This window comes from Lynx canadensis, chromosome A2 (assembly GCF_007474595.2).
Source record: "Lynx canadensis isolate LIC74 chromosome A2, mLynCan4.pri.v2, whole genome shotgun sequence".
Taxonomy (NCBI): Eukaryota; Metazoa; Chordata; class Mammalia; order Carnivora; family Felidae; genus Lynx; species Lynx canadensis.
The window spans coordinates 115,175,468-115,199,809 of NC_044304.2; the positions used below are offsets into that span (position 1 = coordinate 115,175,468).

The 24,342-nt window shown below is 43.8% G+C and overlaps 1 protein-coding gene across 1 annotated transcript in view; it reads right to left on the minus strand.

The window, feature by feature from the left end:
• IGF2BP3 (insulin like growth factor 2 mRNA binding protein 3) overlaps positions 1-23,255 on the minus strand; it is a 154,180-nt gene extending 130,925 nt beyond the window's left edge. The window contains exons 1-2 of the mRNA XM_030308101.1: positions 22,757-23,255; positions 21,340-21,400 (exon numbers count right to left, since the gene is read on the minus strand). Coding sequence (XP_030163961.1) covers positions 21,340-21,400; positions 22,757-22,931 — 236 coding nt within the window. The 5' untranslated portion in view covers positions 22,932-23,255. The remainder of the gene's footprint in view (positions 1-21,339; positions 21,401-22,756) is intronic.
• Between the last annotated feature and the right edge of the window lie 1,087 nt (positions 23,256-24,342).

A 24,342-nucleotide genomic window follows, 5' to 3' on the forward strand; every position in this document is an offset into this window, starting at 1 on the left:
CCTGCTTAGGATTCTCTCTCCTTCCCTCTGCCCTCCTCCCCTGCGTTCTCTTTCTATCTTTAAGAAAAAAAAAAAAAGTAGATTCTAGCCATTCATCGCTACTACCACACTACTACCACCACACCTCAATAGCTGTGGTCCCACTACCACCATCTCTGACTTGTACAATTATAATCTCCTAGTCTCCTTGATCCCATTCCATCCCCACCTCCAGCATCAACTGTTCTGAGAGAATTCCCTTTTAAAGATAAATCTCATCAGGGGCACCAGGATGGCTGAGTTGGTTAAGCGCGCAATCTTAATTTTGGCTCAGGGGCGCCTGGGTGGCGCAGTCGGTTGAGCGTCCGACTTCAGCCAGGTCACGATCTCGCGGTCCGTGAGTTCGAGCCCCGCGTCGGGCTCTGGGCTGATGGCTCAGAGCCTGGAGCCTGTTTCTGATTCTGTGTCTCCCTCTCTCTCTGCCCCTCCCCCGTTCATGCTCTGTCTCTCTCTGTCCCAAAAATAAATTTTGGCTCAGGTCGTGATCCCAAGGTCGTGGGATCAGGCTCCCCACTAAGTGTGGAGCAGGCCTGAGATTCTCTCTCTGCACTTCCCCCACTTGTGCACACATACACTCTCTCATTCCCTCTCAAAAGTAAATAAACATATAAAGATAAATTTTAGGGGCGCCTGGGTGGCGCAGTCGGTTGGGCGTCCGACTTCAGCCAGGTCACGATCTCGCGCTCTGTGAGTTCGAGCCCCGCGTCGGGCTCTGGGCTGATGGCTCAGAGCCTGGAGCCTGTTTCCGATTCTGTGTCTCCCTCTCTCTCTGCCCCTCCCCCGTTCATGCTCTGTCTCTCTCTGTCCCAAAAATAAATAAATGTTGAAAAAAAAAAATTCTTTAAAGATAAATTTTATCAGAACTGTCTCTTCTAAAAACCTTTCCATGGCATCCCCTCATTCCATTCCTATCCACCAACATGCATACTCATCTACAGCTCTCCTGCTCTACTCCAGACACGACGGCCTCCTTATTGACTTAAAGGCAATGAGAATGCATGGGCTTTGGCTGTCCCCTGTGCTTAGGTCACTCTTCCCCACTTGGCACCTACCTGCCTGCTCATCTCACTCGCTTAGCTCTAATAAGCCTCTGTTCATGCAGCACCATATTGGTGAGGATTTCCTTTACCATCTGATATGAAATAATCAAAACCAACCCCCTGCCAATTGTTTCATGCTTCCTTACCCAGGTTTATTTTTCTCTGTAGCCTTCAACACACTTCACATCTGTCCATCTCTCCTCTCTACATCTGTGCTGTCCAACAGAAATAATGCAAGTCACAAATGCAAGGCACATACATAATATTAAATTTCCCTGTAGCCACATTCAGGTAAAAAGCAGTAAGTGAAACATAAAAATTATCAATGAGGGGCACCTGGATGGCTGAGTCAGGTAAGCGTTAGGACTATCGACCTTGGCTCAGGTCATGATCTCACAGTTCATGAGTTCGAATACCCACATCAGGATGTGAGCTAATGGAGTGGAGCCTGCTTGGGATTTTGTCTCTCCTTCTCTCAGCCCCTTCCCCACTTGTGTGCGCGCGCGCACACACACACACACACACACTCCTCCTCTCAAAATAAACAAACTTTAAAAAAAATTACCAACAGAGGGATGCCTGGCTGGCTCAGTCAGTGGAGCATGTAACTCTTGATCTTGGGGTTATGAGTTCAAGCCCCACAGTGGGCAGAGATTATTTAAAAATAAAACTTAAAAAAATTCTCTTTTTCAACAAAGTCTTCAAAATCCAGTATGTATTTCACACATACACAGTATCTAAATTTGGAGTACACACATTTCAATTGCTTAGTCACTGTGGCCAGTGCTGCTCCAGTGGGCAAGACAGCCCTACACCTACACCTATGCTTGACGACTGTTTGTATGTTCCATCTAATTCTCTCTCCCAAGAACCTAAAGCGGTCCAGTCCCTAGTAGTAAATACTCAAAAATTTGTTGAATCAATCATTTAAAAACTGCTAAGATCCAAGACCAGCAAAACAGAACCATTTGCAAAAAGATAACATAACAGCAAGCTACTGAGCTTTCTCAAACCAGAAAAAAAATACACAGGATGGAAAAGACTTAGTGAAATACACGAAAGGTCATTCGTTGTATTAAAATTCTTACAAGAAAAAAAAAGAAAAGTATCTCTCCTGTGATAGCAACACAAGTAGTTATTTTCTAAATTTAACCCACAGTTACTTCAGGCAAGGAAAGCTGGCTGAAATAGGTCAGAGGCAGGACTCTTCACTCGGTCATCACTAAAAACACAATGAGTCACCACAAGCTTCTAGCTTCAAAACACCCCAACCGTCAGAAGAAACTGGGAAACTGTGATGATGCCCTGAGATTCTAACAATTCTATTTCAATGTTTTAGGAATAACTAAGGTACTGAGATTATTCATTTCCTGAGATAAGCCGTGTAGCCAACATGTGGGGTTCACTTTGGCTTAAACAACTTAAACCATGACGGAGGGTCCCTAAATGTCCAAACACACTTCATTTTGCTCATATGCATTTCTGTGAAGTGCTCCCTATTTACGCTAAATATTCTATCCTTCGTGCACCTGGATTTTTCCTTTGTGCTTAGTTCCTTTTGTTTTTTTGCTCTTCCCACACCTGTTTGTCACAAACTGACTTGTGTAAGACTCCCTATCGAGGCTCACATGCCATGGAGTTGCACAAAGTCCTCACTTGTTCCTGCCATCTGTTGTGTTATGATATAAATACATATTCACAGGACAACCTAATCCAAATAATTTCAAACATCACATTAGTGTACAGCAGCCATTCTCAACGTACGATATGTGGACTCCTTTTGGGAGTCCCTGAGGGTTCCCTGAGACACTTTCAAGAGGTCAAGAAGTCAAAACGATTTTTATTACACTAAGATGTTATTTGTCTTTTTCACTATGTTGACATCTGCGCTGAAACAATGCTGGGTAAACTACTGGCACCCTAGCATGAACCAAAGCAGTGGCACTAAACTGTAGTCGTCCCTGCATTCACAGGCACTAGCTGCAAAATACAACCCAAGTTTATTTTTTTATATGTATACATGTTTTTTTTGAGAGAAAGAGGTAGAGTGAGCAGGATAGGGGCAGAGAGAGAGGGAAAGAGAGAATCCCAAGCAGGCTCCCTGCTGTCAGTATAGAGTCCGAGGTGGGGCTCGAACCTACACACTGTGAGATCATGACCTGAGATAAAACCAAGAACTGGATGCTTAACCAACTGAGCCACCCAGGTGCCCCAACAAATGGTAGTTTTCTAAAGGCTAGCTGAGATGTGGGTTATCACATTAATGTGAAATCATGTCAGTGAGGGTTTTTTTTTATTTTTTATTTTTTTTAAATAAACTTTCACAGGGGCACCTTGGTGGCTCTGTCAGTTAAGCATCTGACTTCGGCTCAGGTCATGTTCTCACGGTTTGTGGGTTCAAGTCCTGCGTCGGGCTCTGTGCTGACAGCTCAGAGCCTGGAGCCTGCTTTGGATTCTGTGTCTCCCTTTCTCTATGCCCCTCCCCTGCTCACTCTCTGTCTCTCAAAAATAAATTTAAGGGGCGCCTGGGTGGCGCAGTCGGTTAAGCGTCCGACTTCGGCCAGGTCACGATCTCGCGGTCCGGGAGTTCGAGCCCCGCGTCGGGCTCTGGGCTGATGGCTCAGAGCCTGGAGCCTGTTTCCGATTCTGTGTCTCCCTCTCTCTCTCTGCCCCTCCCCCGTTCATGCTCTGTCTCTCTCTGTCCCAAAAATAAATAAATGTTGAAAAAAAATAAAAATAAAAAAAAAATAAATTTAAAATGTCAAAAAAAATTTTTTTTAGTTAAAAAAATAAACTTAAACTACCACTTAAGTTTTGGTGTAGGAACAAAAAATATCCACAATTATCTAAAAAGATGATTTTTTTTTTTAATGTTTATTTTTAAGAGAGAGAGTGAAAGCGAGTAAGGAGCAGAGAGGGAGACACAGAATCTTAAGAAAGCTCCAGGCTCCCAGCTGTCAGCGCAGAGCCCTACATGGGGCTCAAACTCATGAACCAGGAGATCATGACCAGAGCCAAAGTCGGATGCTTAACTGACAGAGCCACCCAAGCGCCTCTCTAAAGAGATGATTAAAAATATTCCTTTCCTTTTCTAACTACACATCTGTGTAAATTCCATGAAGTAATTGAGTACCCAGCTATTAGGCCAAACACTAAAGAAATTTGCGGAAATTGCAACTAATTCCATTTTCCTCATTTTTATTTTGGTTTTAGAAGTTTTTTTAAACAAAATTCGTATGTTAATATATAATGGGTTTATTAGTTATTCGCTTAAAAATAGTAATTTTAAACATTATTCGGTTTATTGCTAATGAATTATATATAGATCAATAAAAAAAACAAACAAGAACTCTTTGGGGGTTCTGAGTTTTTAAGTCTTAAAGGGTCAAAACGAAAAACCTGACAAGCATTAGAACAGGGTATAAAACCAAGGGTCCACCATTAGCCTCTCCCCTCAGCGATTAGTTTCCTTTTGAGGAGATAACCACTCTTTATGGTGGGCAATCTTCCAGACCTCATTCTATGTTTTTACACCATGTGTATATCAAAGGTTTGTTTCCAAAAACCTGTTTTTAAAAAAAATTTTTATGTTTATTTTTGAGAGAGGGGAGAGAGAGAGAGAGAGAGAGAGAGAGAGCAAGCAAGCATAAGCAGGGGAGGGGCAGAGAGAGAGGGAGACACAGAATCTGAAGCAGGCTCCAGGCTCTGAGCTGTCAGTACAGAGTCTGATGAGGGGCTTGAACTCATGAACGGTGAGTTTATGACCTGAACTGAAGTCAGACGTTTAACCAACTGAGCCACCCAGACGTCCCATCAAATACTTGTATTTTACGAGTTATCCCATAACTGACTTTTCAATTTCTTCTTCCAGAGTCATGTCATATAAATCTTTATCATTCTTTGTAACTGCTACAACATGTGCCACAGTATAGTTTGTTAGAATACGTACGTTTTCAGGGCACCTGGGTGGCTCAGTCAGTTGAGCATCCGACTTCAGCTCAGGTCATGATCTCACGGTTCGTGGGTTTGAGCCCCATGTCAGGCTCTGTGTTAACAGCTCAGAGCCTAGAGCCTGCTTCAAATTCTGTGTCTCCTCTCTCTCTCTGCCCCTCCCCTGCTTGTGTGTGCTCTCTCTCTCAAAAACTAATTAAAAAATAAAAGACAACAGTACATTGTCTTTGGATGGACATTTAAGTTACTTCCGATTTTCCATTAAATACTGCAAAACTGGGGTGCCTGGTTGGCTCAGTCAGTGGAGCATTCAATCTTGATCTTGGGGTCATGAGTTCAAGCCCCATGTCTGGTGTAGAGCTCTAAAAAACAAAAACAAAAACAAAAACAACAAGGGGCACCTGGGTAGCTCAGTTGGTTAAGCATCTGACTATTGATCTCAACTCAGGTCATGATTTCACAGGTTTTTGAGTTCAAGCCCCTCATCAGGCTCTCTGCTGTCAGCAAAGAGCCCGGCTTTGGATCCTCTGCACCCTCCCCCCCCTTTCTCTCTGCCCCTCCTTCCAATCATTTTCTCGCTCTCTCAAAATAAACTCTAGTATATGTGCTGCCGAAGCAAGCACTCTCAAAATAAACTCTAACAAAAAAATCTACCTTCTAAACCTCAGAAATGGTTAACTGTTAAATGTCCCAGTCAAATTAAGGCTAGAGATCCTCTCTGCTTGAAAAGTAGGCAATGTTAAAAGATCCAGATTATCTGTATATAATACCTATTAAAATGTAATGAGTGATATAATAAAACCAAAACATTTATCTGCAAGTAGTCTGGACTCCTACCCAGAGATTTTTTCACCAAGACCTGTGATTTGGAGATCTTTTACAATATTATTGAAAACTATGCTTACAAATTGCAGAAAACCATGAGAACTGGGTTGTTTTCCATGAGATTTGGTTGAGAGGTATTCCCATTTTAAGTTCTACTAACAGATACTGCCAAATAACAAACCAAGAAGTCTCTGCCAATTTACTCTCTAGCATTCCTCCACACTCTTGCCAACACCAGGCATTATCAACCTTGTTTTCTTCCCAAACTGACAAGGAAGTGACCATTTTAATAGGCAAGTTCTGCCTATTAATTACCAAGATTAAGCATCTTTTTAGGTATCTCCTTCTGAACTGCCACTTTTGTGTACTTTATTTTTTATACATTTTTTGTACTATGTTTTCTCCCTCTTTGAAAATAGTTCTTTATCTCCTAGCTATTTCTGTTTTTAAACAGTATCTCAAGACAAGTTCACAACTAGATACAGATCTTTAGGGATCCTAAAACCTATGCATCTAGATATAAAGTACAAAGTCTTATTCACAACACACAACTCATTCTACAAAGAAACGTGAAACCTTTCTATGTGCGTATGAGACATTAATCATGGGATTATGCAAGAATAATTACCTTTTATTTTCAATTGCCATATGTAAACATACAAGCTTATTAATATGAGACAATACCACTTAGGTGTCAGATACTCCAAGGAATCCTTTACAAACATCAGTTAATTCCCAACAACCTTGTGCAATAGGTTTTACTGCCCCTATTTATAGATAAACTGAGAGGCTCAGAAAGTTTAATCAGTTTGCCCAGGATCACAGAGCTGAGCAAGGATTCCAACTGAGGTCTTGGTGATTCCAAGCAAGATGTCACTGGCCCTCCCCACTGTTGTGCTTTACTGCGGCCCCTCATTTTGCTTAACAGTATGTGCACACAGAAAGGTCTCATTTTTCTCCAATGGTTCATTCTATCATTTGATGCCTTAATAAAAATCAAATACCAGGTGCTTTAATCATCGCTACTCAGGACTATCTTGTCATACATAACCTAAAAAAGGTAGTAACAACAACACTGGCTCAGACAGCCTTACTAAGGGTTCCTAGTCCTATCATGATTTACCCTATTACCCCATCAGAAGGCTAAAAACAGCCCTAAATCCCATGGAATGTGCTGGGGCACAGTTGTTCTCACAAAGCACTTCAGAGGTAAAAGCATTTCTAGATGATCTCCGGTGAGCAGAACCTAACATTAACCTAGGCATCAAGTCTTGCATAATGATCCCAAATAACCAACTGAGCCCCTAAAGTTAAACACATCAAAAATTAAATAATGGTCGCTCCTCGAGCACACAGACTGCTCTCGGCACTCCTGTAGGCTCAGTCTCCATCACTACCCTGCCTCACACTTGAGCCTCTCTAATCCCAAACAGCTTGTAGTTCCCCTACACAAACCAAGATATTTCACACTTACATGCCTTGGCTCCTGCTGTCCCTCCTGCCTCTTCCATCTCCACTGGACACAGTTAGCCTCTGTCTACCTTAACGTCTCTCCCTGAACCTGTCTCTGGCTGGCTGTACCAATACCCAGCTGAGCCTAATACCCCCCATAATTCTGGGGTATACCATATATACCCCGTGACATATTTACACCTTCTCTTTACCTGCAGAGGTATTCATCCACCCTCTGCCATAGTGAATCACTGCTGGTGTCCAAGACAAAAATATCACCCAGGCACTGAAACAACAAAGCAAAAGCTACTATGTTCCATGTACTTTTTTCTTCAGAACAAGTATCTTACTCTTCTTTCTAGCCCCTGAAACCCAGCACTGCACTAACCACGAGCCCAAGTGCTCAATCTATGCTTGTTAAACTAAAAATTTGTAGAAGCTGAGGCACCTGGGTGGCTCAGTCAGTTGAGCATCTTGACTTTGGCTCAGGTCATGATCTCACAGTTTGTGAGTTAGAGCCCTGCATCAGGCTTGCTGATGTGATGCCAGCACAGAGCCGGCTTCAGATCTTCTGTCCCCCACCCCTCTCTGCCCCTTCCCCTCTTGCACTCTTTCTCTCTCAAAAATAAATAAATCTTCCAAAAAAAAAAAAAAAAAAAAACCATTTGTAGAAGCCACGGGAAATAAACTCATTTCTGAATCTCAAAAGAAAAATGCAGAAATAGGTCAACTAGGGGCGCCTGGGTGGCTGAGTCGGTTGCACATTGGACTCTTGATTTGAGCTCAGGTCATGATCTCACAGTTCCTGAGATGGAGCCCCCAATGGGCTTCTCATTGACAGCAGGGATCCTGCTTGGGATTCCCTCCCTCTCCCTCTGCGCTTCCCCCACTCACATGCTCACACTCTCATGCATACTCTCTCTCAAAATAAACATAAAAGAAAGGTATTCTAGCACCCAAAAATACTAAAATTACATTAAAATTTAAATTCTAAACCACACTTATCTCAAAAAAAATATCAACACAAGAGCCTCTGTATTTTTGCAAAAGCAACTGTTTTTAATTTTTTCCTAATGTTTATTTATTTTTGAGAGAGAGAAAGAGAGCACAAGCGGGGGAGGGGTAGAGAGGGAGATTCAGAATCCGAGGCAGGCCCCAGGCTCTGAGCTGTCAGCACAGAGCCCAGTGTGGGATTCGAACCCACCAACCGCGAGATCATGACCTGAGCTGAAGTCGGACGCTTAACCGACTGAGCCACCCAGGAGCCCCTGTTTTTAAAACAGACATTTGGGAATCACAGGGGAGAACACAATCATTTCTTGAACAGCTTTACCATCACAGGTTCTTTATTTGCTAATTCATTATATTTGACGCACAATGTTACATTAGCTTCAGGTGTACAACATAGTAATTCAACTAGTCTATACATTATGCTCTGCTCACAAGCACAGCCATCATCGCTCACCATACAAGGCTATCAGAGCACCATGGACTACATTCTCTGTGTTGTACCTTTCATCCTCATCCATGACTTATTCCATAGCTGAAAGCCATCACAGGTGTTTATGGTCTGTTTTCTGTTTTGTTTAGACAGAGGGGGAGAGGGGGAGAGGGGGAGAGGGAATATGAATCTTAAGCAGGCTCCACACTCAGTGTGGAGCCAGACACAGGGCTAAATACCAGGACCCTGGGATCAAGACCTGAGCTGAAATCAAGAGTGGGGCACTTCTCCCTCTCTCTCTGCCCCTCCCCCGTTCATGCTCTGTCTCTCTCTGTCTCAAAAATAAATAAATGTTAAAAAAAAAAAAATTAAAAAAAAAAAAACTTGAATGGGACAAAAAAAAAAAAAAAAGAGTGGGACACTTAACCCACTGAGCCACCCAGGTGCCCCATCATCATAGGTTCTTTTCATCAAGCTCTCCAATCATCATCTGCCCAGCTAGTGTGGCAAGATGAGTAGCACTTGGTTTTGGAAACTAATTTTTAATCAAAATTTTCCTCAAAATAGGTCTTAGTCAAGTTCTCACAGATTATTAGTCTCTGAGGTAAAACCCAAACTTCAAAATGCTATGGTTCTAAGTCTAGGAGAACATAAACCCTAGGTGTTCAAGCTACAAGCTGTCACAACTTAATCCTCATAACTTTTACCTTAATTTTTACAAACATTGGGCTCTGTGCTAGCTGGCCACCCGGAGCTTGCTTGGGAGTTTCTCTCTGCCCCTCCCTGACTTGCTCTCTGTCTCACTCAAATACATAAATAAACTTTAAAAAATGTTTATCAACACATACATAGAAGAATTTCTGTAAAATAATAAACCAAATTGCCAGCTGGAAGACCTGGGAAATACATGGAGATGGAGAGGATTGAAACACAAGTCTTTTCACATTTTATTTCATGTGTTCTGAATTAATTTGAATGTATACACATGTAAAAATTCAAGCTGTTAATACTGTGTCTAGGTTACACCGTGATTTTTTTTTAAAAAGGTCATACATCACCAAAAACCATAAAATACCTAGGAAGAAATCTAACCAAAGAGGTGAAAAATCTATACGCTGAAAACTATAGAAGGCTTATGAAAGAACTGAAGATACAAAAAAATGGAAAAAGATTCCATGCTCCTGGATAGGAAGAATATTGTTAAAATGTCAGTATTACCCAAGGCAATCTACATACTCAATGCAATCCCTGTCAAAATAACACCAGCATTCTTCACAGAGCTAGAACAAATAATCCTAAAATTTTTATGGAACCAGAAAAGACCCCGAATAGCCAAAGCAATCGTGAGAAAAAAAGCCAAAGCAGGAGGCATCACAATCCTGGACTTCAAGCTATACTACAAAGCTGTAATCACCAAGACAGTATGGTACTGGCACAAGAACAAACACTCAGATCAATGGAACAGAATAGAGAACCCAGAAATGGACCCACAAACATATAGCCAACTAATCTTCGACAAAGCAGGAAAGAATATCCAATGGAATAAAGACAGTCTCTTCAGCAAGTGGTACTGGGAAATCTGGACAGCGACATTCAGAAGAATGAACCTGGACCACTTTTTACACCATACACAAAAATAAACTCAAAATGGATGAAAGACCTAAATGTAAGACAGGAAGCCATCAAAATCCTCGAGTAGAAAGCAGGCAAAAACTTCTTTGATCTTGGCTACAGCAACCCCATACTCAACACGTCTCTGAAGGCAAGGGAAACAAAAGCAAAAATGAACTACTGGGACCCCATCAAAATAAAAAGCTTCTGCACAGCGAAAGAAACAATCAGCAAAACTAAAAGGAAACCGACAGAATGGGAGAAGATATTTGCAAACGACATATCGCATAAAGGGTTAGTATCCAAAATCTATAAAGAACTTATCAAACTCAACACCCAAAAAACAAATAATCCAGTGAAGAAATGGGCAAAAGACATGAATAGACACTTCTCCAAGAAAGACATCCAGATGGCCAACTGACACATGAAAAAACGATCATCACTCCTCATCAGGGAAATACAAATCAAAACCACAATGAGATACCACCCTACACCTGTCAGAATGGCTCAGGCAACAACAGATGTTGGCAAGGATGTGGAGAAATAGCATCTTTTGCATCGTTGGTAGGAACGCAAGCTGGTGCAGCCGCTCTGGAAAACAGAATGTAGGTTCCTCAAAAAACTAAAAACAGAACTATCCTGCGACCCAGCAACTGCACTACTAGGTATTTATCCAAGGGACACAGGGATGCTGTTTAGAAGGGGCACATGCACCCGAATGTTTATAGCAGCACTATCGACAACAGCCAAAGTATGGAAAGAGCCCAAATGTCCATCGATGGATGAATGGATAAAGATGTGGTGTGTGTGTGTATATATACATATATATACATATACGTATGTATGTATATATACACAATGAAGTATTACTCGACAATCAAAAAGAATGAAATCTTGCCATTTGCAACTACGTGGATGGAACTGGAGGGTATTATGCTAAGTGAAATGAGTCAGAGAAAGACAATCATATGACTTCACTCATATGAGGACTTTAAGAGACAAAACAGATGAACATAAGGGAAGAGAAACAAAAATAATATAAAAATAGGGAGGGGGACAAAACAGAAGAGACTCATAAATATGGAGAACTGAGGGTTACTAGAGGGGTTGTGGGAGGGGGGATGGGCTAAATGGGTAAGGGATACTAAGGAATCTACTCCTGAAATCATTGTTGCACTAAATGCTAATTTGGATGTAAATTTAAAAATAAATAAAACTAAGTAGTAAAAAAATAAAATGCTCCTCCATTTGCAAAAAAAAAAAAAACCCAATAACACACGACTCACAGATTTCTACTTACATTTCTACTTACATGAATCCACATTCAAAATCAGAACAAAAGTTTTTCTTATTTCTGTTATCACTAATTGTAATCTACATCCAGCATTCATATTTGAATCTCTAGTGGAAAAATACAACATCAACCACTGAGGTTACTACTGAATGATAATGTACATTGATGCTTTAAACATTGTCCCCAAGATCCTATCAGGCATCCTTTACTATTATTCTAACCTCCCCAAGCTTCAATTTCCTCGTCCTTAATCATCAACATGCATTTAAACTTTTTTTTTTTTTAACGTTTATTTATTTCTGAAAGACAGAGTGTGAGCTGGGGAGGGACAGAGAGAGGGGGAGACATGGAATCTGAAACAGGCTCCAGGCTCTGAGCTGTCAGCACAGAGCCCAATGCAGGGCTCAAACCCACAAACCACAAGATCATGACCTGAGCTGAAGCTGGCCGAGCTGAAGTTTAATCAACTGAGCCACCCAAGCACCCCTCAACATCATGCATTTAGAACATGGAGTTGGGATTCAAACCCAGATCTTAGACCTCATGTCCCACATTCTTCTGGCGATGCCCTTCAGTTCACCAAGGGCACATGGTAAAAGCATCAAGGCTCCTAATCAGAAAGTTCCAGCACCATTCCTCCCCCAGTCTCCTAATTCTTAACAATATCCCAAGTTTAAACAACTTCCTTCTGCAAGCCAGGATCCTACTAAACTTGGTGAAGAGCTGGAACAACCAGGCACCATGGACGCCATTCCAGACACGTCTACCTCTTTTGCAATCTAAAACATACCCCAGGAGTCACGATCACATGGCTGCAACAAAGCCATGGCATCTACCTCCTCATGCCCTCTGTTCTACTCTCATACCTCGTTGGGCCCTCCTCCAACTTCTCTGCAGTTCATTTATATCAAGATGAAGCTGCTAAAAAAAATTAAAAAAAAAAAAAAAAAAACTTCAAGGAAGCAGCAGTTCCTCTTTCCATCTTGAAACAGGACACCCAGATGTTTTTACTCTATAGTAAGACCCGGTTTCCAGAATACCTATACTTGTCTTTTTCCTACAGGAAGACAATAAATCAACCCTTCAAAGAAGCCAAACAAGATTTCTTTTTTCTTCAGAGAAAGTAAGAAAACAGGACATCTCTGCTCCAACATGCCACTGCAAACATGAGCAAGTTGCTGTGTAAGCCACTTTGAGGATTTGACAACTTAAATGAGAGGAATGAAGGCAGGGCAGAGTCAAAGGATGTGGAAAATGGGTTCCACTAATTACCTGCAGTGCCCTGGGCAAGTCACTTCTCTCAAATCTTTATGGAGAATCCTTTGGTAGAATAACTAATACCACTAAAAAATCTATTGTGCTATCTCATTTTCATTGGTTTTCCTTTCTTAAAATAAAAGGTATTGGACACATTCTGAAAGTAGTACTTTACTGATCAAACGACTTGCATAAACCAAGTCTTAAAAAGCATTAATCAGGGGTGCCTGGGTGGCTCAGTCAGTTGAGAGTCCGACTCTTTATTTTGTTTGGCTCAGACCATAATCTCACGGTTCATGGATTCAAGCCCTGTATCAGGCTCTGCACTGACAAGTGCAGAACCAGATTGGGATTCTATGTCTCCCTCTCTCTCTGCCCCTCCCACCCCTCCCTCTCTCAAAAATAAATACACATTTTAAAAAGTTAATCAGATCAAGTCATCTGTCTCCAATCAACTGATCTAACACATCACCTGGTTTTGGTGACTTCTGTGGCCAAAACCAGGATTCACAATTTGAGGAGAAAGCTGCTTTACTAAGGACCGGGTTTTTAAATAAGCGAAAATGAGGCAATTTAGGGTACTTTATACAAAAGGTTTCTTGTATTTCTTATAGCTAAAATTGTATGAATAAAATGGAAGGAATGCTTTACTTATTCAGCATCCTAAAATAACAAAGTGATTCAAGTATTTTAAACTCAGCCCATGATATCCATAAATGTTTTGGCCAATAGTTTCAACCCTGCTTGTCAAATCAAGTCTTTTTGTTTTTGTTTTTTAAGTTTTTATTTTAATTCCAATTAGTTAACCTCCTCAAATCAAGTCTTTAGAAAACCACAGAGAAACACTGGACTTGGTCTACGCTGCCTTGGAACCTAAGCCAGCTTCACAGAATTTTCCAAATGCATATTAATAAAAAGTAGAATGGGTTATCTAGAAAGTGAGCTCAGTCACCACAACTGTTGAAACAGATGCCAGAGAGTAGGTCAACTCAAACAAACAAGTCCTGTTCACGGGCAAGAGGACCTACTAAACTTAGGACTCTTCCATCTCTAGCAAGTTATAAATATAACATGATCAGAGTCGTTTCTGGAAAGTTAAAAAATTAAGATAATGACTTCTGAAAGAAAGGCTACAGTCCAGGTTGCTCCAAAATTTGTAAATCACTCTCCATCTACCTACTGCCCAACGAGAAGATGGAGACTTAATACCAATCCCATTCACATTCATCCATCCAAATCACAAACTCTCACTGATATTCCACAGTGTTGATTACACCTTCCTATCCACAGGCTTTCTCCACGAATCTCCCTCCCAGAAGCAGTTCACTCTGCTTTCCTCTACCTTACTGGCCTCCCTCATTCTCCTTTGCTGGTCTCTCCTCCCTCCTAAAGCCCCATACTCAGTCCCTTAGTAATCTTGTCCAATTCTAGGATATTAAATATCACAAGCTAATAACACCTCTAATTTTCACCTCCAATTCCTACGCTCCAGATTGATATATTCAACTACCTACTTGACTTCTTCACTTAAATTTCTAACCAGCATTAGAGACATAATATGCCAAAAATGAAGCTCTTGATTTCTACCCAAGAATTTGCTCCTTCCCCAATACTCTCCATTGTGGTAAATGACACCACTCTCCATCTAGCTTTTCTGACCTCCCCACCTCCGCCAAAAAAAAAAAAAAAGGTTTTTATTGAGAGATTTTTTAAGTTTATTTATTTCGAGAGAGAGAGAGCGCACAAGCTGGGAGAGGCAGAGAGTCAGAGAAAAAGAATCCCAAGCAGGCTCTGCACTGACAGCAAACAGCTTGACACAGGACTCAAACTCACTAATCAATAGTGAGATCACAACCTGAGCCAAAACCAAGAGTTGGGTGCTTAATCAACTGAGCCACCCAGGCACCCCGACCAAAAAATCTTACCATGCTTTACTTTTCTCAAAGCTTTCATCTAATCTATCAGCAAATCCTCATAACTGTTTCTTTCAAAATACACACTGACCACTATTCATTACCTCCAAAGCTAATATCATCATCTCTTGCCAAAATATTACAACGGAAACTGGTTCCCCATTTCTAGTGCTAAATGCAATTTTCAGATATTTTAGGTTCCCATCACTTTGAAGCCACTACTCCTCCCCTCCTCTCATGTATGGAAAACAATCTACAAAGACAGTCACACTATCAATTCCTTCCCCTCTGTACATTCATACCACTCTACCATCAAGAGATGGAGACTACTTCCATATCCCCCTTGAATCTGTGCTGGCCTTGTGACTTGCTTTGGTCGACAGAATGGGATAGAATAATGTGCCAATTCTGGGCCTAGCCTTTAGGAGGCCTAGCAGTTTCTACTCTCACTTGGCAGCCAAGGGCTACTACCAAGCCTTCAGGTATCTTGTGGAGAAAAGTCACGTAGACCAGCACGAAGAGGCCAGCCATGTTAATGAAGCCTCCTTAGACATTTTAGACCAGCTCAGTAAATGACCCAAAATGACACCACATGGAACAGAAACTATCGCCAAGCAGACCCAGAGAATCATGAGGAAAAATAAGTCGTTTTGAGTCACTAAGTTTTGAGGTAGTTTGTTATGCAGCAAGAGATAACTGGAAACACCAAGATAGCAGTGGAATCAACTTCTAAACAACTAAGTGATAATGCCAGCTATCCTAAGGACTTAAGCCTCTCTTAACTTAGAGAGATCCACTTGTGGGGGGGGGGGGGGGCTGACTGGCTCAGTTGGTGGAATGTGTGACTCTTGATCTCAGGATTTTGAGCTGGAGCCCCACATTGGGTATAAAATAAAATCTTTACAAGAAATTTCTAGTTCGATTAGATTTCTCAAAGAATCCATGTATAGTAACTTCAAACTACCTCCTAATCAAATTAAATGGTTTCAAGATACCTCTCTACAATGCATAATTTATGTACTATGTATTCCCCTTCAGGGCAAGAAGATCCACATACTATATTAATGTTTACAACTGTGTTTATTTACCAATACTTGCCCAACAGCAGTTTCAGACCGCAATAAATTACACCCTCAGTTTTAATAGAGCACTGAAAAGTATTTGCCACCAGCTTTCAAGCAAAACCCTGGCGATTCACGCCAATTTTTTAAACATCAGATTTATGGGGCAGAGTTCTAACTAAAACGCCAATCCTATCCCTTGGTCACTGCTACCACACTGCCACCTCCTGTCTTGTGACTCTAGAAGCTTGAATCAGAGGCAACAGTTAATAAAGGAAACTTGGCTAAGAATAGCACAGCCTTTCTCCATCCTCCCAGACTAAACCAACTGCCAAAGTTGGTGGATACATAAATCATATAATAAAAAATAGATAGATCCTACAATTCAAAAATTAGTCACCGCTAGGAAAGTTTATATCTCAACACTGTTAAACACAATTACAAAGAGTTGCTTCAAATGTATATCCAGGTGGTTCAACAGCTTCACTTTAATACAAAATCCAAGACCTATAACAACACATTAACTGCAATGGTATGGCTCACAAAAGGATTTCAAAATATGACAAAGATCATTTCCCTCGTGCTGACTGCCCTAAAGGGGTACACACGCAAAAGTAACTGAGCTACCAAACAACAGCAAATACAAGCTCCTTACAGGGAAAACCTCATATCTAGTTCCAAAAGGTATTTTTAAGCCTTAGCTGGTAACTCATTTCAAGCAGAACAGCAAACCTCAGAACTATGCCCCGTTAGTTTATTATAGTGGCATTTGACATGGACAGAGAATGTAAGTGATCACACAAATAAATCAAAAGGAAAGCCAGAAACAGAAGCCAAGATTCTCAATTCCCACTGGCTCCAGGCACATGTCATGTTTCCATAATGTCTTCCTTGTTACTGTGGACAGCCACACAGAAGCTGCTTATCAACATTCACTTATACGTTTTAATTCTAACAATGCCAAAGTAAGAAATCTTTTACTCTCCCTCAAGCTGTACTGAGGAAACAACATGAAATCAAGAAAAATCTTGTTGGCTACTATCACTTAAGCCGTCATGCACTACTGACCTTAAACTGAGCACTCCAAAGACACTGCTTATGATTCTTTACCAGCCATGAAGAGTTTCCTAACATTCAGAACCCCACATCTCTGTAAGAGAAATCTAACTCACAATATTCACCTATATGAAACTAATAAGCAAGGACCAATACAACTGTTCATGCCTACGTTCAAATGTTCAGCATTAAAGAACAAGCTTTTGGGGCACTCTGATTTTGGCTGGGGTCATGATCTCACAGTTTATGAGTTCGAGCCCCACACTGGGCTCTGCGCTGATGGTGCAGATCCTGCTTGGGATTCTGTCTCCCTCCCTCTCTCTCTCTCTCTCTCTCTCTCTCTCTCTCTCTCTGCCTTTCCCCTGCTTGTGCTCTGTCTCTCAAAATAAAATAAATAAAAACTTTTAAAGAATTAAATTAGAAAGCAACTTTTCTTGGCCCGAGACAACAGGATCATATGCCCTAGCTAATGTACACACTGCACACCATCCCAGTCTATACCGAACAATGGTTAAAATGCAGCACTAGCTTTTAAATAGCCATTCAAAGTAAGATACATTTAAAACTCCAGTAACTTTTTTTTACTATGTCTATTTGGGGAGCCTGGGTGGCTCAACAATCGGTTAAGCGTCTGATTTTGGTTCAGGTCATGATCTCGCGATTCAGGAGTTCGAGCCCCCGCATCAGGCTCTGTACTGACAGCTCAGAGCCTGGAGCCTGCTTTGGAGTCTGTGTCTCCCTCTCTCTCTTCCCCTCCCCTACTCGTATTGTCTCCAAAAAATAAAAAAATAAATCATTAAAAAAAGTTTATACTATGTCTATCTAATTTACATGTTAACCTCAAGATTGTAATATGGAAATAAGTTGTTCACTTCATTTTCATTTTTTAAGGAAACAAAAAACACCGACATGTGAGCTGAGACACCAGTCTGGTTTAATGGATCCTTCCTGGAAAAAATATTAACTATAATATCCTACTATTTTTTATCCCTTATTCACATGTATTTTGCCTTCACATAATCTTAATACTGACAGCTAAATCATAAGCAAGTTTAAGCTATAAAAAACCAAAAATGTGAAAAATTTTCATAACTTAAAAAAGTCATCACAAACCAACTAAAACTACCATCCTCTCTGTTCCAAGAGTGTCAGAAACTTTCCTATTCCCTCTCCCAGGCCCAACAGCCCACAATATAAAAAAGGAAATCGGTTCGATTTACATCACAGATGGGCACCTATGAGGTCCCATAAGATACCAGTGGTTCTTCCAATCCAAGAGAGCTACAGTCTTCAAAGCCACACAATTTTTACACCCACCCTTATCCAACAAGGCAGAGCGGGGAGGAGGGAGTGTTTAGGATTATACCTCAGAGGGAAGCCAAGTATTCATGTGCTAGAGCTTTTATTTTAGAAATCGAAAGCGCAACACTATCACAGATACTCAGTGCAATTTTCTCTTCATTCTGGACACGGGGCTCTCAAACTCTGTGAAATAGTGCTATAATCCTCCACAACTGAGGGATATCTGAATGCAGCAAAGCAACATTCCTTCCACATTCCCTGGAGACTTCAGTAAATCAGGAGCTAAGCTTGGTCAGAACCAAACTCAACAGTGCCCCTTCCTGAAAGGTTCCTTACCCAGCTCAGCTCCCAGTCAGAGTTGGGCCAGCACGTCAAAGCTTCAAATTGCCTCCTGGGCCTTGTTTAGTTGCTGCAAGCCCATTCATCCATCTCAGAGTGCTGCCATAAGCATTCTTCAGCACCAGGCTCCCAACATGCCTTGCACAGCAGGTATAAAGGTCACTACTGCACATGTGGGTGTGCCTGCCTCAGATGCCCACATGGTGATGGGATGGAATGCAAGGGCTGCTCAGCACAAAGAACTCCACCCAGAAGTCCAGCAGGCTCACTTGGCAAGGACTGGTCTGCAGCATTCAACGCACGGTCACCAGTACAACTGCTTGACCCTTATAGGGGCTAAGCATGACTCACCAGGGTGTCTTCTCAGCCCTCTCCCAAAGCCTATTCAGACAGGGGAACAGTCCAGATAAGGGAAACTGTATCACAGTTCCAAGGTTCAGTTACAAGACTGTAATACAGATTTCCAGCAAATTTCCCTCAGAAAAAGAAACCTCTACTTTTGTTTTTCACCATCTCAACACTAGAAAAGGACTTACTTGATTGTTCCCCCTATCTGTAAATAGTTGTCTCCAATGTACTCATTCCTACTTGCTACTAACATAGTTATTTAAAATCCTGAGCATTTTAGGGGTGCCTGGGTGGCTCAGTCAGTTAAGAGTCCAACTTTGGCTCAGGTCATGGTCTCACAGTTGCTGAGTTGGAGCCCTGCATCTGGCTCTCTGCTGTCAGTGTGGAGCCTACTAAGGATTCTCTGCCTCTGCCTCTCTCACAAATGTTAAAACATTTTTTAAAAAATACTGAGCATTTTAAGGTAAGCCAAAATAAAGCCTGAAATTTTAATCTACGTTGTTAATGAAACGAAAAAGCATCCATTGATATAAATACTTGCTGCCACTGGTGGCATTTTACCTTATATGCTTTCCTAAGAGGAACCCCTGTTCGTTATAAAGTAACAAGTACGTTTTTTAGGTTGGGCAAAAGTCTTTAAGAATAAAACAGGCTGTTACCAGATGTTTTTAATTTAATTCACTACACATGGGGAGAAATTCACACCAGGCTAGAAAAGAAAATCAGGAGAGCAAAGCTAAGTAATCTGCATTTACATGCAGGTCCATAAATTGTATCTGAAAAATGCCAGACATTTAACGTTTAAATTTAGAAACTCTCAAATGCTCAAATGCCAGTCCGACACAACCATTTGCCTCTTTTTTATTCAACATTTAAAGAAAATTAGGACACACAGGCTAAACATGAAACCAATTAGAATTTGCAGAATGTACTTACATTTTTTTCCCTTAGGTATACAATTTAGACTGTCTTTAAATTTTTTAAAGAGATAGGACTTTACCCTCAATTTTCTAATTCCTATTAAAGAGAAATCAATTTAGATACTTTTCAGTACCTTTCTATTGTTTTAGAAACTTTTAACAAAGAATACCCCTCTATATGTGAAATAACTTGACCCCACCAAAATTCCCAACTGGAACTAAACCTATCTCATCCAACAAATGTCTTTTCAACTGTCCTAATGAAAATTAAGTACAAGAACAAGAGAAATCCACAAAATTCCAGCTAACAAAAAACAAGGTTTGTAAAAATGCTTTACCTGAAAGAGAGCTCAATATAGAAATAAGCAGATGATGACATTTTATATAGCCATCTCTCTCTGCAGAGCACCAGAGAAATGCACAGCAAACCTCTCCTGCCCTCCAGCACACACACTCTCCTATATCCAACCAGACACATGCAGTCCTAGTTTATTTAGATTAACTTCCAGCTTATTGCTTAGCCCAGGTTTAGAAGCGGGGAGAATGGGAGGAGAAAAGCAGAAACTCTAACCTCACCTTGTAAAACCCAGAAAAGCACAAGCTAAACCCAGCACCAGTTAGGGAGCAGCGCCTTTCCAGTTAGCGACAGAGCGAGAATCTGGCCTGCTCTTGAGAAAGGAGCCATTTCTTCAAAATACTCCAGAGGTTAAAACAGTCTCCAAACGTTTTGTAAAGTGACACACTACACATGCTCTCCAAAAAATGCAATCCCAGTACGTAAGTAGTACAGATCTTTAGTCTTCGCTCTCTTGGTGGTTATTTCTAAGCAAAAATATTGTGCGGGGGGGGGGGGGGGGGGGGGAGAAGGGGCGGGAAACAATAAGGCTGGTATGCAGCAACCTGTGTAACTCTAGAATGACTGAAAAGGCGCTTCTGGGCAGGAGAAGCCCAGGCATTCACTCACGTGTTCCAATCAGCAAATTTCACTCTTCTCAGATACACAGACCGCCTCCGAGGCCTCTCTGACTCCTCGCCGCCAACTGGGGGCAGAGAAGAAAAGGCACTCCACACCCACGCGTGTCTGCAGCGGCTTTCCCCTATCCTGTACTTGTAGGTGGGTAGTGGGGGTGGAAGAGGGTCACCCACTACTTCCTAATTCCTACAGAGTCCCCAAATCACCCTTCAAGACTTTGATTTCCTATTGCAGCACATTAGAAGAACATACAGCTGTGAGGGCTTCTTTGAGAGACTTCTTCACCAGTAATAATCCAGTGGCAAGAACCACACACAAGACCTTTATTCCTTAGCAGCGCGCACGCACACACCTGCCATAAACTTAAATGCAAGGAATAAGAAACGCCGAGCCATCCAGCATAAAATAAAGCCATCCAAAAAGCATGGGAGAAAAAGAAGTTTTCAGCTGTGTTGAATCTTTCCTCCCAATAAAAAAGTGAGAAAAGAATTAATGAGAACATGATAAATAAGCTCACCTTTGTCTTTTTGGGACTGAGTGCTCAACTTCCATAAATTTCCCGTGCAGTTCCACTTTACCTGCGGACAGACAAGAGGTGGAAGACAGTTGGCCGGGTTTAGCCGCTCTTCTCGCAATAAGGACCCGCCCAGCCTAAGCGGCGACACAAGTGACCAGAGACCCCCACGGCACGGATGCGTCTCAAGGCCGGAAGGGAAGCCCGGACCCGCGCGGGTGGAAAGCTGACCCCTCGGGGCTGTGTGTACAACTTACAGTTGGGGGGGCGGGGGTCGACTGGCTAGCCCACCACCTGGGTAACATTCTACCCCCAGGCCGCCTCCGCCCACCTCAGGGGGTCACCCAACCCCACGACAGCCGCAGAACCGACGGCCCTTCCACCCACCTCCCTGGACACTCCCATAAGACAAACTCCGAAGAGCCGGCTACGCTGGCTTTTTTCAGGGAGGGACGCCGGGCCCTTCTCCGGCCTCAAGCCCAGGCCCTCTAGGAACAGGGTAGGCGCAGAGTGCACCGCCTCCGCACAAAATGAACAAGGCGCGAAGGACAGCGCGGCGCCCGCCACGCAAAAAAACACGGGCTCCTGGAGGGACTTGAGCGCAGACCCGCCACGCAAGGTCCCGCGCGCGCGGAGCATGCCCCGCCACCCCCCGAGGCCGGGGCGAAGAGAGAGGCCGAGGCAGAGCGCCGCAGCTGGGGCTCCCTTGCCCGCGACCACCCGCCGCCCTCGCCCACCTGCCCCTCTAGCTCGTCGGACGCGGGGAGGTTGAGCGTGGAACCTAGGTCGCACCAGCCTGCGTCCCGCAGGATCTAGAGGAAGCGCCGGGCCGCCTGTGTTTAGGCACCAGCCCGCGGCCTCACTCTGCAGCAGGGTCGAGGCCACTTTGTGTTCTCCCGCGCCTGGGGTCTGGGGGGAGACGGGGGAACTGCGAAACCAACACCGTAAATAACGTGCAAAGAGAGAAAGGAAGGAAGGAAGGAGGAAGGGAGGGAGCGAGGAAGAAACGGGCGTCCGCGCTCGGCCCCCAAGGCCCGGCGTGCCGGAGACTGGAGCCCGCGCCTGGGCCCGGGCGGGGCAAGCGCTGAGAGTCCGGCGCTCGCGGTCGCGCCTCCCCCAGCCCAGCTCCCGTCCAAGCCCGCACCGGGGCTTTCTGGACAGCGCGTCCGCCGTCTGCCCGCAACGCCCGGGAGGAGGGGAGCCGGGTTGGAGCCCAAGCTGAAGAAAGCACCCTGGACCTCACGCGCGTGGGCGCCCGGGCCTCGCCCCACCTCCCCGCCCGCTCTCGCCTGGGCCTGGGGCCCTGTGTGGACGTCCCGGTGGCAGCCGCGGGCCTAGCTCCGGGTGCGCGACCCTGGCAGGCCCGGGCGGGCTGCGCGGGGCTGGAGCGGGCGCGCCGGCGGGGCTGGGGCGGGCCCACCTGAAAGCGCCTCGATGGCCTTAAGGGCCCAGCTCTCGTCCGGACAGTCCACGAACGCGTAACCAGTCTTCACCAGGAAGGGTCCCGACACCGGGATCTTGGCGTCCTTGAAGATACTTTCCAGGTCCGAAGGGACCGCATTCTCGCTGAGGTTTCCGATATACAGTTTGTTCATTGTGAAGAGTGGTTGTTATTTAAAAAAATTTCACAGGAAAACGAAAAATTAAAACCACCCACAGTGATGGAGGGCTCCGGCGGGTTTTGTTCTCTTCGTTTTCTCGCCGTTAAAACACACCAACACAGTTACAACCAAGAACAAGAACGACGAGCGAAAAATCAAATCCGAAGGTTCTTGTTTTTCCTTTTCTGAATATTAAAAAAAAGAAAAGAAAAGAAAAAGCCTTGCTACAACCCAAACGCATCAACGAGTCTTCCTAACTCTGAGGAGGAGGCGGGATTAGCGAAAAAAGGAGAGGAGGAGGAGGAGGGGAGAAGAACTACTTTTTGTCTCTTCCTCCCCAACCCCTTTGGCATCGGCCAGCGGACTGTGAAAATATCACACTACGTGAGGGCAAGCGCCGCCTCCCCTTAAAAAAAAAAAAAAAAAAAAAAAAAAAAAAAACCCAGAAGGGGGACTGGCAGGAGGGAGGGGGAAGGGGTGGGGGGGAGGAAGGCGCAGGAGGCGGAAAAAATCCGCTCCGAGTGTCCGGCTTTTTGAATGAGCCACGTGTTCAAACTACAAATCAACGTCTCACGTGAGGAATCCCAGCGCCTGAATTAGAGTGGGTTTCGGGGGAAAAAGGAGGAAGAGAGGGGGAGGGGAAACGAGCTTGAGCGAGAGACCCTGAGAAGGGAGGAGGAAGAGGGAAAAAAAATGCTAAAGGAGCCTCAGCCGGGGCGCGGAGGGGAGCGCGGCTGGCGGCGCTGATTGTCACAACAGAGTTTAGAAAGGGTTATCTGGTCGGGGCGGATCCTGAGGGGGAGGGGAGGAAGGGAAGATTTTTTTTTTTTTTAATGAGATTTGGGTGGAGGTGCTAATTAGGCAATTTCTCAGCTCTAGTTACCAGAGTTTTAAATATTCGATTTTTTTAAATAGGTAATTAACAAACCCAAAGAGTCGCAATTTCGAACTCGCCTTGTGGCTTTGATGACATTTGAAGTATAACCTCTGCAAAGCCGCAAGCACGTTTCCAGAGCTGGCAGGGGCGGAAACGCAGCGAGGGGGTGGGATGGGAGGGGGCGAGAGAAGCGGGCAGACGCGCCCCACCTTACGCACCCTTCAAGGGCCCGGGCACGGGGGAAGTGGGGCGGCCCCGAGCCAGGGCGGTGGGGGATGGGAGCCCGCGGCGTCCTGGGCGGGTGTCTGGGCGACACCTCCTCCGCCTGCGCTCGCGTTGGCTCTCGGCTTCGCGTTTGCGATTGGTTGCGCGATTCAGAAAAGGCTCAGAGATAAATGAGGCCGGGGGCGGGCTTGGCCACCAGTGGGGGAGGGGAGCGTAGGGGCGGAGGTATTTGGCGTGGGGATGGGGGGGTGGGGGTCCCCGAGCCTCGGAGGCCGGAGGAGAGAAGTCATAGTGGGACAAGTC